The 19375-nt window shown below is 35.6% G+C and overlaps 1 protein-coding gene across 3 annotated transcripts in view; it reads left to right on the top strand.

The window, feature by feature from the left end:
* Positions 1-19375, top strand: part of LAMP2 (lysosomal associated membrane protein 2) — a 42568-nt gene extending 23193 nt beyond the window's left edge. Inside the window, exons 7-9 of one of the 3 annotated variants that reach the window (XM_066356573.1) lie at positions 3301-3361; positions 3950-4114; positions 17510-19375. In XM_066356573.1, coding sequence (XP_066212670.1) covers positions 3301-3361; positions 3950-4114; positions 17510-17652 — 369 coding nt within the window. In that variant the 3' untranslated portion in view covers positions 17653-19375. Of the gene's footprint in view, positions 1-3300; positions 3362-3949; positions 4115-7482; positions 9899-14703; positions 15203-17509 lie in introns of those variants that run through there. The other 2 variants (XM_066356576.1, XM_066356575.1) reach the window with 2 other exon arrangements.

Raw genomic sequence — 19375 nt, 5'->3', positions numbered from 1 at the left:
TGTAGCTGTGATAAGATCCTAAAAGGACCATGGTTTCCTTTTACTCTCATGGGGAAATAGTTAATAATTACAATATTTAATTGCCCAGAACACCATTTCCGAATGCAATAGGAAATAGGGATATTTTAACCGAGCTACAGGTACTTTGGAAATTCAGGAAAAGTCTGTAATGGCACCAGAGTTCAGAGGGGCCCATTTCACCTTCAGCCCAGTCACGACAGATGCTTCCTAAGGAGGAGTTATTGAATCTGAGCGTATTAGGTGCAGGATCAATGAAGGCCTGTATTCTTAAGGTGCCCACCGTTTAGTGGTAAAAACAGAAATAGACAAATGATTACGGTTTTTGTGGAAGGCCTTGAATGTCATGCTAAGGCTTTTGAACTTGATTCTGTAGTCAGTAGAGTACTGTGGAAGGTGCTAGAGTACAGGAAAATACAAGATGCTCTGGGAATGTACAGGAGGGAGTAATTAATTCTGGCTGGAGGTGAGTCAGGAAGATTTAATGGAAGGAATGACATTTGAGCTGGACCTTCAAGGATGCATCAGATTTGTACATAAAGGGAGTAAGTACAAAAGTATGGCTTATCCTGGGATAGAGGAACACAATTAAGACCAGCCAGGAAAATGAGACATGTAGTATGTTTTGTATATGTGCTGGCAGAGCAAGCACTTGTAGTGTGTTTTGTGAATAATGAATATGGAAGAGTAGTTGGGACAAATTGTGGAGAGCTGAGACATAGCCTATGCACAGGGGAGATGTGATGAGGTGGTCAATTCTTCCTTTAATGCTTCCTTCTGAAATTTCTGAGTCTGTCCCCTCGTTTTCATTCCCCACTGCCTTTGCCCTGATTTAGGCCTGCATTACCTCTTACCAGAACTGTTCAGCCTCTTTAACTAGTCCCTCCTCTTCCTCCTCAATGCTCTGCATCAGCTTAATCTTCTTGAAGCACAGCCCTTCCTCAGAAACCGTCAGCAGTTCTGATTTACCAGCAAGATGATATCTAAATTCCCTGGCAGGGTATTTCTAGCGTTCCTTTCCCCACCGTGCTATATAACCTGCTTATCTAGCTTTATTTCCTTCACTTCCTCTGCATTAATTTCATGCTTTCCTCACCCTGTTTCCTGTTCACAATCCAGTGAGGTAGGAGAGCATGGCAGTAACCAGCACTTAGGCTCTGCAGCCAGACTTCCTGGGTTCAAATCCCAGCTCACTTATTACTAACCATATAGCTTTTGAGGAAGTTACTTAACATCTCCTCGTTTTGATTACCCCATATCAAAAGGAGGTCTTGTAATTATTCAATGAAACTTCATATGTGAAGTTTTAAGAACAGTGCTTGGGACTTAGGAAGTTCTCAGATGTTAGCATAGTTGGGATTATGCCTATTAGCTACCTTGACTCGAGTTGCTGCCTTCTTCAGTGCCCTTTCCTGCTTGTTACCTAATTGAATCTTACCCAATTCAAATGGCCCATCCCTAAGCTTGCATTACTTTTGCTCCTCCTCTATTTGGAAGTAATTTCTCTCCTTTTAACTTTATAACTTATCACTTTCTTTTCTGTAATGTGATTATTTATGTTCTCTCTCTCTCCATATATATAGATATAGATATAGATATAGATATAGATATAGATATAGATATAGATATATAGATATATATAGATATAGATATAGATATAGATATATAGATATATATAGATATATATAGATATATAGATATAGATATAGATATATAGATAGATAGATAGATAGATAGATAGATAGATATAAAGGTAGGTCTGTTGTTAAATGTTTCACATCTGAACTTGGTTTCTTGACTAAAACCTTTTTCTCCATGGAGTACAAGCAGTCCCCAGGTTACGAATGAGATAGGTTCTGTAGGTTTGTTCTTAAATTGAAGTTGTATGTAACTTGGAACAGGTACATTTACCTATCAAATGCAACTTAGATATTTGTCTAACATAGTATTTCTTTCTAATTTTCTGTGCATATAAATACTTAAACATTTTCTTTTTTTTTTTCATTTTTCCGAAGCTGGAAACAGGGAGGCAGTCAGACAGACTCCCGCATGCGCCCGACCAGGATCCACCCAGCATGCCCACCAGGGGGCGATGTTCTGTTGCAACCAGAGCCATTCTAGCGCCTGAGGCAGAGGCCACAGAGCCATCCCCAGCGCGCCCGGGCCATCTTTTGCTCCAATGGAGCCTCCGCTGCGGGAGGGGAGGAGAGAGACAGAGAGGAAGGAGAGGGGGAGGGGTGGAGAAGCAGATGGGCGCTTCTCCTGTGTGCCCTGGCCGGGAATCGAACCCAGGACTCCTGCATGCCAGGCCGATGCTCTACCGCTGAGCCAACCGGCCAGGGTTAAACATTTTCAAACCTACAGAACCTATCTTGTTTGTAACCCGGGGACTGCCTACATATGCCGAGAAACGGAGGATTATATCTAATTATATTTTAGGAAGGTTTACAAAAATCTTCCCTTTTATACATTTAAATCATTCCTCTATTATAGTACATATATGACCAGTGAGTTAATATTAAATTCCAAGGACTCATGGGAACTTTCTAAGACACCCAAGGGATGCCTGGAACCATGGATAGTACTGAACCCTATATATACTATTTTTTTCTATACATACATACTTATGATGAATTTAATTTATCAGTTGGTTACAGTAAGAGATTAATAACAATGAAGAATAAAATAGAACAATTAGAATAAGAATAATATACTTTAATCCAAGTTATGTGAATACAGTCTCTCTCTCTCTACAAATATCTGGAATTTTTATTTAATATTTTTGTACCGTGGTTGACCACTGAAAATTGAAACTATGGAAAGCAAAACCACAGAAAGCGAAGCTGGATAGCGGGGCAGTGTGGTATTATCTTATCTTCCCGGGCAGGTTGCAAATGCGAGGGCAGGTTTCAAGTCGGGTTCATTTTGCTACGTCCCTGGAGCAGGGAGCACAGGTAAGAGGCACTTGTGATCCAAGCTAGAGGTGCTGAGGGCTTAGCAAGTGACAAGAGGAATAAAAGGAAGAAATGAATTGCCGTGTATCTGAGAACCACATGACTATACCTCTGGTCCAAAACTTGGAAACAAAATGCAGCGGAAAAGAGTTTCTATCACATTTTGAGTTTTCTTTACTTCGCTAACAATTTATTCTACTGACCAGCTCTAAGCCATACTTTTATCTTTTGAGTAATAGTATTTGGTTGCTTTTCTTCTGTAGATAGTATCTGTAACTATAGACAGTTGTGCTGTGTTGATTAATTGCAGGCTCTTTTTCTTTAACAGAAAAATGAAAACCGATTCTATCTGAAGGAAGTGAATGTCAGCATGTTGGTTAATGGCTCTGGTAAGTCAAGTTTTGGCCTCAGGGAAACGAGCATGGGCTACACTGAAGGAATAGAAACCATAATTGTCTTGTTACCAAATTGTACCTTATTTAATGAGATAGAAGATTTTACGTGAAAATCCTACCTTGACCACAACTTAAAATTAGTAATTTAGAACTATGGTAGTCTATCTCTTGCAGTATCCAGTATTTTCAAATCTTGGTGGATTTGAAATCCACCAAGTTAAGGATGTGGTGGATTAAATTGTTAAGGATGTGACCAACTTTTAGACTATAAACACATCTATAGAAAGATAGGGATCAGTAATAGATGATGACTAGAAATAGTGAGGGGATCGCATTGTGAAGTATAAAAATATTGAATCACTATATTGTACATATGAAAGTAACATAATATTGTATACCAACTGTCCTTAAATTTAAAAAAAAGGAAAAGGAAAGATTAGGCAACCTAGTGATCAGAAGAATCACTTTTTGTGGGCAGACCTTCTATCCTAAGCTCTTAAACTTCACTGAAAAATCATGAGGACTGTCCCAGTTTTTACGTTAATAGGATAAGAAGTCACTGACATTTTTTTTCCTTTAAAGTTTTCAGCATTGCAAATAACAATCTTAGCTACTGGGATGCTCCCCTGGGAAGTTCTTACATGTGCAACAAAGAACAGACGGTTTCAGTGTCTAGAGCATTTCAGATAAATACTTTTGATCTAAGAGTTCAGCCTTTCAATGTGATAGAAGGAAAGTATTCTACAGGTAAGAATCAAGCAAGTTTTCTTCATAATTGATAGTCTTACATTGATTTTTCCTCTGAGTCATGGAAACTTATGCCTTGAAATAGAGAAATATGAACTAGCCTCTCAGCTCTATTGTAGAATTCTCAAAGCCTTGAGCAAGTTGTGTCACTTTGTATTTGGCTCATCCTTTTGCTCAAAGTAGATTTTTTTTGTGATCTGAAAGCCACTTTCAACGAAGTTCTTAAAGCTGAAATATGATAGAAGCTTTCCAAGAGCTTTACTTAAGGTAGGAACATCCCATCCCCATCCCCGTCCCCGTCCCCCCCAGATTTTAGATTTGGGAAGGATAGCACTTGGAAGCAACAGCTTTGAGCATCCTCCATCCGCCTTGGGGCCATATTCTAGCTGGCAACATTTTCATACTCAAATAAAGTAGTTGGGTCATATTTTGTTGAGACAAAAAGATTGCAGTTGCAAAATCTCAAATATGAACTATGTTTTGGCCAGCCAGAATGATGTGGAGAGTTTTAAAAGCATGCGGCAATGTGAATGAGCCTTTTTGAAGATCTACTCAGTCCTAATGATGGTGTTTATCAGATTTTTAGTAAAACCTTTCAAGGGCTCATTACTGTATGTTTGTATGAATAGGAAAGATGCATTTGGCATTAAAAGATTAAAATTTGCTCAAAGGAAAAAAGTACATAAAATTCCTTAATTGAATTGCCCTTTTAAACTGTTTACTTAAAATTATGTGTTTGTGGATCGCACGAAGTCATCTACAGCATTTTTAACAATGAACACCATGGTTTAGAAGGAAATGTAGAAGCTGTATTTAAAAGTAAATATGCTTTGAGCCATTCAAGCACTTTTGCAGTAATGCTAAATACCTGCCTGACTTGGTTAGGTCGAAGCAAATTGGGTTCTTCACGCTATCATTCTTGTGATGAGAGACATTAATCACACTTAAAAACTTGTGCAAACACTTATTTTCTCTTTTGTCTGTTTTTCTTTTTATTTCAATTATTTTGATCCTTCTTGAGTCTTTATCTGGTTTCTTTACATTATTACCTTAATTTTAGGTCCAGATTTATGTTTAGAATTTAAAGTCATTTGCAGTGTAATATCAGCTCAAGCCTATATATCTAGTCAGCTGTAATAGAGATGAGCTCTGTTCTCTCTCTCATTTCAAACTTTGATTTTTGTGTATATAGAATTTAAAATGTCACCCAAAAGAGTATGCAACATTTAATACAGGAGTGGTTAAAAGTAGGTTTACAATTGTGAGCATATGAAACTAGAACCGTGATGGCGAATCTTTTTATAAAAACCACCCACTTTTGCAGTGCTGGTCAACCTGGTCCCTCCCGCCCACTAGTGGGCATTCCAGCTTTCATGGTGGGCGGTAGCGGAGCAACCAAAGTATAAATAAAAGGATAGATTTAACTATAGTAAGTTGTTTTATAAAAAGATTTGCCATCATGGAACTAGAAAATACAATTTTTCTTGTATTATTATTTATTAATTTGTATTTTTCCATATGAATAACTAGAACTACTAGTGCCAACCCCTGTATTGATAGTAAATGGATAAACAATTTGTAGGGCTAGCTTCTTGATTGTAGGTACCTATAAGCACAAGGCACTGGTAATACTTGACTCTACAGGAGAAAGAAGTATACTTGCAGTCAGGCAAAAGAGTGTTGATTAGATTTTACTGTATTACACTACTCCCTAGAAATACAGGAAAAAAAAATTGCCCCTGTCGACTGCCAGTCTTGACCAGATTGATAAATGTAGTTATAAAGTGACCCAACTTTTGTATAATGAAAAGGAGGACAAAAATAAATTGAAGAAAACAATATCGTAAATAAAAGAAACATTTTATTCATTGCAACAATAATACACTATAATATGATAAATACATAATAAAAACATTTGTAATATTTTAAATTATAATGATGCTTACATGCCTATTAATTTTTAATAATAATTGTAAGAAAAAAGTACTCATTTAGATACAAATACGTCAAATCACACACAGTAGATCAACTCTGTATTGATCGAATATGGACATAATTTTTTAGTCTTCCAGTATCACAAAGGAGGACATGTAGGAGGACACTTTTTGAAGGAGGACGGAACTTATAAAAGAAGGACTGTCCTCCCTAAAGGAGAATGATTGGTCACTTTAGTAGTAAACACACTAAAATTAGTAAGTGGTCCCAGTTTCTTGACTTTTGCAGCCACTGAAATCCTGTACTAAGTAAGGATTTCTGTAAAGGCCCAGACAGTGTTTGAGGTTTGAAGGCCATATGATCTCTGTCACAACTATTCATCTCCGCTATTTTATCATGAAAACAGCTATAGGCAATAAACAAATGAGTGTGGCTATGTTCTATTAAAACTTTATTTGTGGATACTGAAATTTAAATTTTATATACTCTATTTCCCCATGTATAAGGTGCTCCCATGTATAAGACACACCTTAATTTGGGGGCTCAAAATTTGATAAAAAATTTATTAGGTAAAATTATTGAACTCGTTTTATTTATCATAAAATTCATACAACTCCTCATGACTTTCAAAACTCCCATCTATTAGCTTGTCCTCATCTGTGTCTAATGATGAATCACTGTCTTCAACAATGAGCGCAAAACCAAGCGCAAAAAAGCGGGAAATTGCAAGTAAAAATATCTACAACCCCTGTACCACTGTATAAGACACACCCAGTTTTTAGACCTCAAATTTTTCCAAGAAAGGATGCATCCTATACATGGGGAATATGGTAATTCTTATGTCTCCAAATATAATTTTGTTTCTTTTCAACCATTTAAAAATGTTTAAAAGTCATTTTTAGGTCTTGGGCCAAATTTGGCCCATGCGCTATAGTTTGCCGATTTCTGTTCTGAAGGATTCTGGAACCAACCTGGCTATTCTAATCCCATGTTGAAACCTTCCTGATCTAGACACAATCTCCCAAAAGACATCCAGTATACCACTAAGAGGTTCAGCTGGCTGTGTGAAATGAACCAGATTAACTCTTTTCACTTTTGATAAAGTAATATTCCTGTTTTTGAAATGACTTTGGATATAGGTAAATAAACATGTACACACATATGTGTTTACTCATAGATGTGAGTCTATATGTGTTCATATATATGAATATATATACGCACATACAGAAATGAAAGGATGAATAAGTTTTAGGATTTTAATTCTAGAACAATCCATAATTTCTGTAGCTTTATCTCTAAAATATAACTGTCTTAATTACTTAAAGTTTAATTTATAAGATTATTTCTGATTTTTGAATCAGCATCGTTTACTTTCGGACATTCTTTTTTTTTATTATACTCATTATTTGTTACACACTTTTTTTCACCTACAGCCCAGGAGTGTTCGCTGGATGATGACACCATTCTAATACCAATTATAGTTGGTGCTGGTCTTTCAGGCTTGATTGTCGTTATAGTGATTGCTTACCTAATTGGCAGAAGAAAAAGTTACGCTGGATATCAGACTCTGTAACACTAACCCATATGTGATCTCTGTTCCAAAGTAATAAAGCAAGTACAAGTTCCAACATGCAGTACTACTCAGTTTAAAATATATTTACTTGTAGTTCTGATCTTGGAACTGGTGGTATGGGGGATTTTGTACTGAAATAAATAAAAACACCCCAAAACTATAAGCTACAAATTGGTCATGTGAATTTAGTATTCCCAACCAAGGAATTTAAATCTGTTATTTCTACAGCAGAAGGCATGTGCAAAATCACCCAGATTATAGGTTTTATTGTATTGGCTTGAATTACTATTTCTGTATTTTTACTTCAGCTATTCTAACTAAAAATTGTTTTGTTTACGCAGTTTAAGAGAAACACTTTTTAAAAAGGGATTTGTTTTCTTGCATGTGGTTGAATTGAGACAATACATTTCTACAATGGATTTGTACTTGCTCCTTTTGAATTTATTTTCTGTGATTTTGTTTGCAGGTTAACTTAGCTGCTTTGACATTGCTGCATATTTGACCTATGAGAGATATGCCAGTAGATTTGAACAGTCTAGTATTATTATCTTCCTAGCAATGACTGCTTTCCTAATGCTTTTTGAGTGCATTTGTATTTATGTGGCTGTAATGACAAGATACAAAACCTTTTGAAATTTTAGAATAGGTATTGCCTTATTGTTTAAAATCCTTTTTAAGAGAACTAGATATATCAGTCTTTTAAACTGCAAGATACAAGACTATTTTAGCTGGGCATTTCAACCCATTTTCTAGGTGCTTTAGAGATCATTACTAAGCCGTGCCAGTTTCGGGCATTAATCCTCTGTACCCGTAAATTGGCCTCTACCTGAAGTGCTAAAGTTAATATAGACTTCTCTTCAGACTTCCAGTATCCTTGGTTGTGGTAGTATGTTTTGTTCCTTCCTTGTCTTTTATTTTCCTTAAAGAAGTAGTGCAGTATGTCCTAGAACCTAGATAAAGAAGAGCACTTACAGTTATAATGTAACTTGCACCTAACCCAAAAGTGTCAGTCTTCTCCATTAAAAATTGTTTTTGTTTACAGCTTACATTGATTGCTACAGCATTTTCTAATTTGGCTTTCCTATTTGAACGGTTCTTTGCTAATCAAAACTTACATTATTATTGTTCATTATGGTAGAATCATTATTAATTCATGTATTTTGGGTTCAGTTTTGACCTCTGGGGAGATGCACCACTTGTCTACTTACTGTGCACTACCTAATGTTTATATGAGAAAGCAAAACATTTCTGCTTTGTGGTTAACACATCAAGTATTTCTTCTGGTTTCTAGATGTTGTGTTTTTTTTTATTGCAATGGCTGAGGAAATATTTAGAAATTGTTACTATACAGCCATAGACTGAAGGTTCCTGAGTTTTTTGGGTAGAAGATTCACTAGAAAATGAGATTATCTGGGTTCCAAAATATTATTGATGTTGAATTAATTTGGTAGTCTAGCTAAAAACACACAAGCAATTGCATGTTAGCGTGTGTATATCCATAACTATCTTTCAAGTTGTATTGTAGTGCTAAGTATTTTCTCTCACTTAAATTTGCTGTTTAAGACTAGCCTAAAACTCTTACTAGCTCAGAATCAGAGTTCCTGATCAGCCCCTCTCTTAAAGTTACATTGAGCTGCATTGTCAGCATAAGGCACTTAATTAAAGACAAAATATAAATCTAATTTTTAAAAATTATTTTTATTTAAATAGTATCCTAGTGTAAGATTAATCTTAGAAGGATGGATAATGCTTATAAGAACATAGGACTTCAATATTTCTCAAGAGTCAAAACAAAGCAACTTAAAATAAATTAGAAGCACAAGTGAGTGGCACTGGCTTAATGCTGTTAATGTTTCTAAAAGTTTCTACATTTAATTATATACCTGATGCATATGAAAATATCTCTAATAGCAGTGTTTTCAAGAAAATCTGGCTTCATTGAATATTTTTGTATTTACATAGGCCAGTTTATATACGGTTATTTCCATTTTTATTTCCCATTCCCACATGTTCTTTGTACCTTTTGTAGTTTCATTTGCTTTACTGGGTTTACACCTTGATGGTCTAACACTTTATAGGGTCCTGGATGTTTTTCATGTTTTTGCATTTGTATAAAGAAACTGGTCCATATAAATACGTCTCATGTTTTCTTGTTTTGTTTTTTCTCAAATGTTTAAGCCACTAGTTGATGTATGGTATTTCTCTTTAGATATTTGCTTGTCCATTTGCTTAACATATTGCTTCTAAAACAAACAATAAAGATTCTTTTAAGGAAATCTGCTCACATTTTTTCCCATTGGTTAAAGTGAAGATCTTGTATATCACATAATGGCAATTTCTTCCAAAAGGAAAAACTTGACACATGCTTAGAAGAAGAAATTATTTCCAGTGTTCTGTTGTATTATTACTGTCTGGAGAGGGACCCCATACTTCAGTCTCTACTGATGTTGGGCTGGCTACAGAATAAGAATCACCTGGGAAGCTTGTTATAAAAATTCAGATTGCAGCACCATTCCTAAAAGTTAATTTAGTGGGCCTGGGATGAGGCACGTGTCTGTGTGTGCATGTGTGTGTGTAAGCTCCCCAGCTGAATCTGGTGTGTAGTCAATTGGGGAACTGGTGATCAAGAATATTTATTTCATAGTAAAAGCATCAGAGTATCTTGTTCACTTTTCTCAACTCCTAAAATGAGGCTGGTATTTAATATCTATACATAGCAACTATACATTGCAGCCATACAATCCAAGCTATTGATCTGAACCAAAAATAGGACTTTGTGCAGTCTCTCACATACCCTAAAATACACCAACCTTAGTATATCACACACACACACACACACACACACACACACACACACACAATTTAGCAATCTGGCTCATGACTTTCCTCTGGATTACCCAATTAAGCCATAGGACTGCCAGTTAATTACCACAGACAGCTCCTACCTCTGCTACTAGCTAGCTACCATGTGACTTTGGCCAAGCTGCTTAACTTCTGTGGTCCCTTAAAGCTGAAAGCTTTTAAATCCTGTTACACTATTGCTTTTGAGTGGTAGTTTTCCATTTCAGTGAAGATTTTGAGTATATTTAGAAGGAATCTGATAAGAAGCTCCTTGTTATGTATCAAAAACACACCTTACATGCAATGTAAAATGCACCATCTTAAGTTTCTTTTATTTTTTTAGCAGGATTTCTTATAAGACTCAAATATTTTTAAGATTACAGCATTTCATCTTTTGGTAGATCATTTAAATTGGCTTGGGCTTATCTTTCTCCCACTCATCTCCTTATCTTTTATCTTGGTAGCTAACTTTCTGCATCAATATTTGCTGTATTTTGCTTTTGAAAGTAGTATAGACATGTTTCAGTGATACTGAATACCTTCAAGCATCTTTTCAGATTCATGTGATATACTTCAGTTTGGTTCTAGATCTAAAAGGTATATAATAAGAAAGATGTCACATAAGAATGTGATTCTTTAACTGATTTTTCTAAAGAGAAATTTGACACCGTTGGTTTTTAAGAGGGGTTTTTATTTTACATTTTGTTATAAATGTATATCTCAGCTTTCCAACTCACACTGAATATTATATCTGAAAGATTTCTGAACTAACAGAAATTGAAGATGACAATACTTTTTAATCTACAGGAAACTTTTGTTGACATTTCACTGGCTATTATCTTTAAAAATCCTTACTCCTTCTGCAACTATTAAACTCTTCCACATTCTTTCTTTCCCCCAGATTATTTTTAATATGGTGTCAAGTGTTCATTAGGTAAATAGATCAGGTCAAAATGACTTATGGAATTAGATTATTTTTTCTTAAGGATGTGATCTTATTAAAATTATTGTTTTACCAGAATATCTTTACATTACTTAAACTATCCTTAAAGATTGAATGCATAAAATCATTAGTTATTATAAATTAATATTTCACAGCATTTTATTTATTTATTTTGAGAGCAATTTAAATAAGTGGCAGCATCCAGAAATATCTTTGTATTACTGGAATTGTCTTTTTGATCTACTATGGGAATACTTATCTTACATTAAAGCCTTATTAGCCGTTTTTATGAAAGCTGTTCCAGTATTGGGTCAAATACTCAGTTTGGGAAAGATGACTATGAATCAATTGCCAGAATTAGGAATTAATCTACTAATGAATTTTTTAAAAACCAAGCTATATGAAATCCAAGGCATAACACTATATGGGGGAAGGAACCTAATAGTTTACATGCTGGGTGATAATTTGGGAAATTGAAGGGGAATAGATAACTAGGTGCTCTTAAACACTGTATATCCACAAGTCACATCTGGCAACCTTGGCTATCTGGGTTTTTAACAGAACCAATAAGCAAGTAAAAAAGATCATTGAGGTGGCAGCCATACTCAATGCTGTGAAGTCTATAAAATCCAGGATTGTACCTTATTCCCAGTTATTGTCCCAGAGGCGACCTGGGCACATTTCTTAAATGCAAGATCAGAATTGCCTTGAAGCCTGTTCATCCTTATTTTTGACACAAATTCTAATAAGCTTAATTACCTGATTTATCCATCCCTGGTATATTGCAAGCTATGAGAAAAACTAGGGCAATAAGAGTCAAGGAAATGGAAAAATAGAAGTGGTGACTCATCATCCTAGCTTTCTTCCTTTTTTGCAGACATATCTCCATCTGTACCATTTCTTCCTCCTTTCCAGAGTCAGTAGGTTTTCTTTACCTGGTCAGTGCTTCTGGAATCCCATTTTTCCTACTTCTAAGGAAACCTTGTACCATTCAGCATCTCCAACCTATCTAATGCTAATGTCTCTTTCCCTCATCCTATAAACGTATTCAAGTCTCCTCCACCTTTTTTTTTTTTTTTTTTTTTTTTTTTTTATTTTTCTGAAGTGAGAAGCAGGGAGGTAGAGAGACAGACTGCCGCATGCACCAAAATGGGATCCACCTGTCATGCCCACTAGGGGGCAATGCTCCATTGCAACTACAGCCACTCTAGCACCCCGGGCGGAGGCCATGGAGCCATCCTCAGTGCTCAGGCCAACCTTGCTCCAATGGAGACTTGGCTGCAGGAGGAAAAGAGAGAGGCAGAGAGGAAGGAGAGGGGGGAGGGGGAGAAGCAGATGGGCGCTTTTCCTGTGTGCCTGGGAATCAAACAAGGGACTTCCACACACTAGGTCCACGCTCTACCACTGAGCCAACCAGCCAGGGTCAGTCTCTTTCACCTTGAAGATATACGTTCTTGACTCCATGTCCCCCTTATAATTATCTCCCTATTTGTCTTCTCTTCTAAATTTCTTGAAATGAGTATTGTCTGTTTCCCATCCCAAGTTCTTGATCTCCTACCAATCATTTCCCATTCACTCTTAAACCTGCAGCAATTTCACTCATTGTCCCTACCCTCCATATTGCTAGATCCAATGGGCATTTCTCAGACTTTTCTAATGTTTTACACTATTCTCCCATGCTCCTTGAAATTGTTTCCTTCATTGGCTTCCGTGGCACTATTCTCTACCTGCCTTTTCAAATTCTTTTTATTTTTCTTCTTGTCCTTTTATTCCTGAAATATTGATGTTCCCAAGGGTTTTGCCTCGGGTCTTCCTCTTTTTATTACTTGCCATTGCTGAGAAATATCTTTGTCTGTGGTTTTAACTATTCCATTTAGGTTCATCTACCATTGGGGTTGGACACAGGTATCTTAAACTCAGATCTAAAACTGAATATCCCTCCTTTCCACATATCCGTCTCCATTCCCCCCACAAAGTTTTAAAAAATTTAAAAACAACCTCCACATAAAAATAACTACAAACTGAAATGCATATATATATTCTTACTCCTGTATTCCCTATCACCATGAACCAGCACAAGCATCTACATAGTCAAGTATGTGTAGAAGTGGAAACTATTCAATTATCTCCTCCTACCAAACCTCTGACATCTATTTGGTCCACTCTGCATTCTAGTTGTATCTCTAGTCTGTCGTCTGTCCCTTACGCTTTTGCATTTTGTTAATAACCCAGTTCAGGACCATATTATTAGACATCTGGACTCTAGGAATAGAGGCACCTCCTAACTTAATACCACCAGTTTTCCATCTGCCATTACTTCTGAAACAAATATCCTGCTTAAAATCTTGCTGCACTGTTTTCTTGTTTTGTTTTGGCTGTCAGTATAATGCCAAACCACTAGAGCGTGTAATGTCTTTGTGAGCTGGTCCTAGTACGCTTTTTCTGCTGCGTTTCTAGCCAAGAGTACATCTTGTTCTGATGTTCTAGTTACACCAACCTTCTTGCATTTTCCCTGAAGTGCCGTGTTTCCTTATCCTCGTTTTTGTCTGTGCTGTTCCCTATACCTGCAATGCCCTTTTCCCATTACCTACATGACTAATACCTATTCATTTTTAAAAACATAGCTCCAGTGTCACTTCTTTTAATGTATGTCTTGTGTAACAAGGCTGAGTTGAGTGATCCTCTGAAACACTTCCGTGACACTGTGTGTGTTGCCTACCCCTATTATAGCTCATTTTGAAATTATAACCACTGATTTTCTTGTATGACTCACTGGACTGAATAGGTTGAAGCAGACGGTTATACCACCATGGCCAGTTTAAATCTTTCCCCTCTACTAAATGACCTTAGACTGCTATGGATTGGATTCTTAGGTCTGCATAGTGTAGTCATGCACTTGGTTCATTTCATTAATACTTCACAGCCTTCAGTGTTTCACTGTGCTTCTTCAACATCAGAACTGTTTGCCTTTAAAGGCTTATGGCCTGATCATCAAGGAAAGGCTAATTATATTTAGCCATTATCTTCTGCTTAAGAAATCTGGGAAGTATATAATAATTTTATATATCTTTAATGCAAAATGACTGCATTTGCGGGGTACTTAAAAGTGTGTGATTTTGTTATTTGGAAAATCACTTTTGTGGAACATCTCATTTGCTGGTAATGAATGCCAAGGACTTGTTACTTTGGTGTAAAAAACAAATATGTATTGGGAAGTGCCGTCATTTTAACTTAAAATTTACAGATTTGAAATTGGGTCACTGTTTCTGTTCTCAATTGTCCTTTCTCCACATCTAGCTCAAGACTGCAGTGCAGATGACGACAACTTCCTTGTGCCCATAGCGGTGGGAACAGCATTGGCAGGAATACTTATTCTAGTGTTGCTGGCTTACTTTATTGGTCTCAAGCGCCATCACACTGGATATGAGCAATTTTAGAACCTGCAACCTGAATGATTATATGAAAATACATGCACATAAGATTCTCTTGCCTCTTAATTTTCAAACTTTGCTCATTAAAATTGATTTGTTGGAACTAATTCTTAAACCAGTGCTAACATTTTGAGATAAATCTTTATTAATAAAAATCTGTTCTCTTTGATCAGCTTAAAATTTTTTTTAAAAGTCTTTACTGGTCCTGAAGACAGAAACTTGTTAAAAATTGTGCAGTGTTTTAAGGTCTATCTTAAGAAACCTTGGCCAAATTTTTATCCTAATCTAAGATGCCTTAAACTTAATAATATGGCCATTATAAGAATGAAAATATAGCTGTCTCTTAATAGTATTAATAAATACTATTTCACTACCGGTGTTCTGTTTCAATGTATAAGAACCAAACCTATTTAAACTCATCACAGTGCCTTTGCATATAGTTCATCAAATATTGATGTGGCAGAAATGCCCATCAGATATAATTTAAACTTGGTTTTCAGTTGAATGTCCTCAGAACCATTAGCACTTTTTAGGTTATGGAACTTTACGTTGATTTCATTGAGTTCGAGTTAAGGTTGAAGTCAGTATTTTCCCCTACTAGGTAAGTAATAGAGCCAAAAGGACACAACAGAACTTAAACTGGCTTTAGAATTAGTTTTTAGTTTTTTGTTTGTTTTTTTGTTTGTTTGTTTGTTTTTTCATCAATAGAGATGGAAACAATTCAAGCATATTTAACCACTTGCTTTTTTCCCCTTGTGTTATTCTTGTCTTTGGATGCCTAATTAACACTGAAAGATAGAAATATTCTATGAACTAATTAAGGCAGATTGTGTTGTGTTTCTCTACCTCATCTTGCTTATCTCTAGAGCATTAAAATCTATTTAGTGTTGTCATCAGACTGGTACTTATAAAATGTAAGCTAATAGCAATCTCAGAAGGGATGCAGTGAAGCATAGCAACTAGGCTCTTGCTTTCTCAAGATGGTCCCTATTGGGCAGAGCATAGATGGGGGGGTAGAGAGAAGCTATTGGCATTACTAAAATGAACTACATAATAATCCCCTGTTGAAGCATATTCCTTATTATAAGTGCAGCACAAATATTGAATGTAAAAACAAAGAAGAAGGAAGCTTAATCAGTAGACTTGAGAAGACTTTCACACTGAAATGATTATTTTATTCAATTTATGTGTATATTGGCTTGTTCAGAATTTCAGTAACTCACAGATAACAGTATGTTGGTACCCAGCTATTAGTCTCTGAAGGCTTTCATTAAAATATGGTAAATCCTTTCAACAAAAGGTATCGTAGTTACTAAAAGTCATATACTCAGAACCTTAGCAATTGATTTTTTCTTTTTTTATGAATGGTAAAAGTGCAAGAGAAGGAAAAGATAAAATTAGAGGAAAATGAAATTATTACTTAACCATAAATCTCATGAAAAATCACATTTTGTTAATTGCATTAGACTTAGACTGGAAAGGACCTTCAAGGTTGTTTTACTCTAACCCTGCAATTTTACATGAAGGGAAGTAACTTCATTGAAGTTACATATCTAGTGGACTACAAAACCATTATTAGCACTTTGATAAAAATAGTCCCAATGAAATCTGGTTACTCAATAGTAAAATTAGTTTAAAGTTGAAATAATGAGATTAAAATGGAGCACTTTGAGCTTTTATACTAAATACTTTCAATAAATAACACATTTCAACATCATTTAAATATTTTAAAATACTAAATATTCTCTTTTTCAGTAATATATATTGAAACACTCCTATTTTGAATTCTTTTACTTCAAAACCTAAACCTCCCTGGAAAAGAACACAAACATGGAAGGAAAACAGAGGAGAAAGAACACTTGTTGATCACCTGATGTGTATCAGATACTTTAGAAATACAACTGTATTTAATCCTCAAGGACCTTATAATATAGTTATTATTATTCCCCCTTTTCAGATGAGAAAAGTGAGGCCCAGTTTAATTAACTTGACCAAGGTCCTTTAACTAGTAATTGATAGAGTCAAGATTCATTCAGTTCTGTCTGAATCCAGAGCTCAAAATCTATGCTACACACACTGCCTTCCTGGTGGAACAGTGGAATGGACTACAATGTATGGGATTCTGCTATTATTCTTCTAGGCCACTGCTCAACTAAAAATAATTGTTACTTATTGCCTGTGTAAAAAAATATATATATATGCTGCACTTTTTTATCCTAAGTCCTTTTCAACTTAAATTGTATTACTCAAACAGAGTTCTTACTTATATTGTAATGATAGTTGTGGCAAAAGACAAAGGAGTGGGTAAATATGCAGACAGTGGTCTTAAGTGTAGATGATAGCTCTTTTCCTCAAAGCCATTACACAATTAAACACAACATCTCCCCGTGTCAAGTAAGCACAGTTTGGACCTTTTCCTGTTCTTCTCTTAACTTCTGCTTTTTGTACTGAGACATTTGGTGCAATTTGAGATGCAGTGATGAGAGCTATAAGAGCATCAGTTGCTTAGAAATATTTAGGTGGGTGTGAGAAAATAAGAAAATCGGGATAATGCTCTAAAATACGAACCTATGTATACTTTCAAAATGCTTGTTTTTTGTTTGCTTGTTTCTGCTTAATTGCATTCCTTACTAATTTCCTTTCCTTGCTTTCTGTCTGTTCTTTTCTAACAGCTGAAGAATGTTCTGCCGACTCTGACCTCAACTTTCTTATCCCTGTTGCAGTGGGTGTGGCCTTGGGCTTCCTTATAATTGTTGTCTTTATCTCTTATATGATTGGAAGGAGGAAAAGTCGTACTGGATATCAGTCTGTGTAGCCAATTAAATCTAGTGCATTTTTCCCCCTCAGAAGTTATGTTTCCATTGGCTAAAAGCCAGAAAATGCTGTACAACAGATTGTTTGAAACATGCAGCCCAACCTCAGTGGATTGTGAGCTAACTTGGGCATGAGTAGCATTTAAGAAAAACAATGTATTAGGACCAATTTCCTTTGTTTTTCTATTTTTCATTCCATTGTTAAAGTGTAATTGAAAGAAAAATTGTGGCTTACAATATGTTTTTTACTAAGCAATAATTTTAAACCTCTGGATCTAATTATGAAAGCATTTCTAATGAAATATTTTATATGTTGCAGTTACTTGTATTTTGCTACTTTGACATTATTTGCAAATTCAAAACTGTTAAAGAATTTAACTTGCTTCAGGAAATAAGTTCAAGAAAATAATGAATTCATTTTCATTGGAGGCAGACATAAAATTGGTTCATAATAAGACTTCCTTTCCCAACCTCCTGATCAGGATTATTTAAACCTATGTCTTTCTGCTAGTCCAAAAAAAGAAAGAAATGTCTTCACAATATTGTGTTTAAAAGCAAAAGTCTGGCTGTTTTCTTCACTACTGTTAGTGGCTACTATATTTTGACAGGATGTCTTTTCTGTCCTGGAGTTTGGAATATACTGATTAGCTGAGACTTGACATTTTACACTGAAGGATGAAGTAAGATCTTTGGCTTTTTCTAAGGTGTTGATATACAGTTGGTTATGGTTTTTTAGGGTTAAGATTTAGAATGCTTTTTTTTCCTTAGAGCCTTCACTTGTTCAGAAAGTTAATTCATCCTCCACTATAAACAAACAAACTTCTATACTTTGTGTGCCTCCTGCATTCTCCCATTTTTTATGTGAATAAGTTCTAATTGATATTTTTAATGTATTGATTTATTTCTTCTCAAAGCAGCAAGCACTAACTCTAGAGCCCAGTGGGCCCTGAAGTGTCATCAGTTAGATGGCTGCCTAGCCAAAGCTGAGCTGGGATTATTCTGTAAATTTGTTGATTTTGATATAGAGTTATATCCTGGCAGAGCCCTCTGGTGGCTCTAGCTTTTGGAATAAGGTTCTAGAGACCACTCATCCCGGTATCTGTTTGATTGGCTAAGCTTTTGAATTGCCCTTGGACTTGGAAGCACAGAGTTGTATTTTTCTAGGGCCCAAGTGGCTGCTTTGCATACCCTGTTACTAGCAGAAAGCAGATGCTTATTTTATCAAGCTATTTTATCCCTATATAACTAAAAAACAAAAGTTTCCAAAGATCTGCCTTCACTTCAAAACTGTTCCATGGAATAAATTAAGCTTAACCTTAAATTAGTTCGTTATTAAATCCAAGGCTCAAGTCCCATCTACCTCTCAGCACAATGCAGATCACTACTGTATTGTTGCCATTAACTGATGCCAGAACTGGAAATAGAATGTTTTGTTAAAAAGAAAGAAAATTCATCAACATCCTTCTTTACTATCTTACCTATCTGTGCATCTCAAAAGCATATATTCCAAACTGGAGTAGAGAGTTGGATTCCTCAATTACTTCTCCCTTAAAATGCTCTAGTTCTCACTTGCAGATTCAAGTTCTCCCCTATTTGTTCAGTATATCAAGAATGTTTTCTTTTTAAATGGTCTCCTGTGAAAATAATTGATTGTTTGTTATTTGGTTAAAATGATGGCATCATAAAGGACAGTGGCTTCATTTCAATAAATATTTTTGAGATGAT

This window comes from Saccopteryx leptura, chromosome X, assembly GCF_036850995.1.
Source record: "Saccopteryx leptura isolate mSacLep1 chromosome X, mSacLep1_pri_phased_curated, whole genome shotgun sequence".
In the NCBI taxonomy this organism is placed as follows: Eukaryota; Metazoa; Chordata; class Mammalia; order Chiroptera; family Emballonuridae; genus Saccopteryx; species Saccopteryx leptura.
This window is presented reverse-complemented; position numbering and strand designations above follow the sequence as displayed.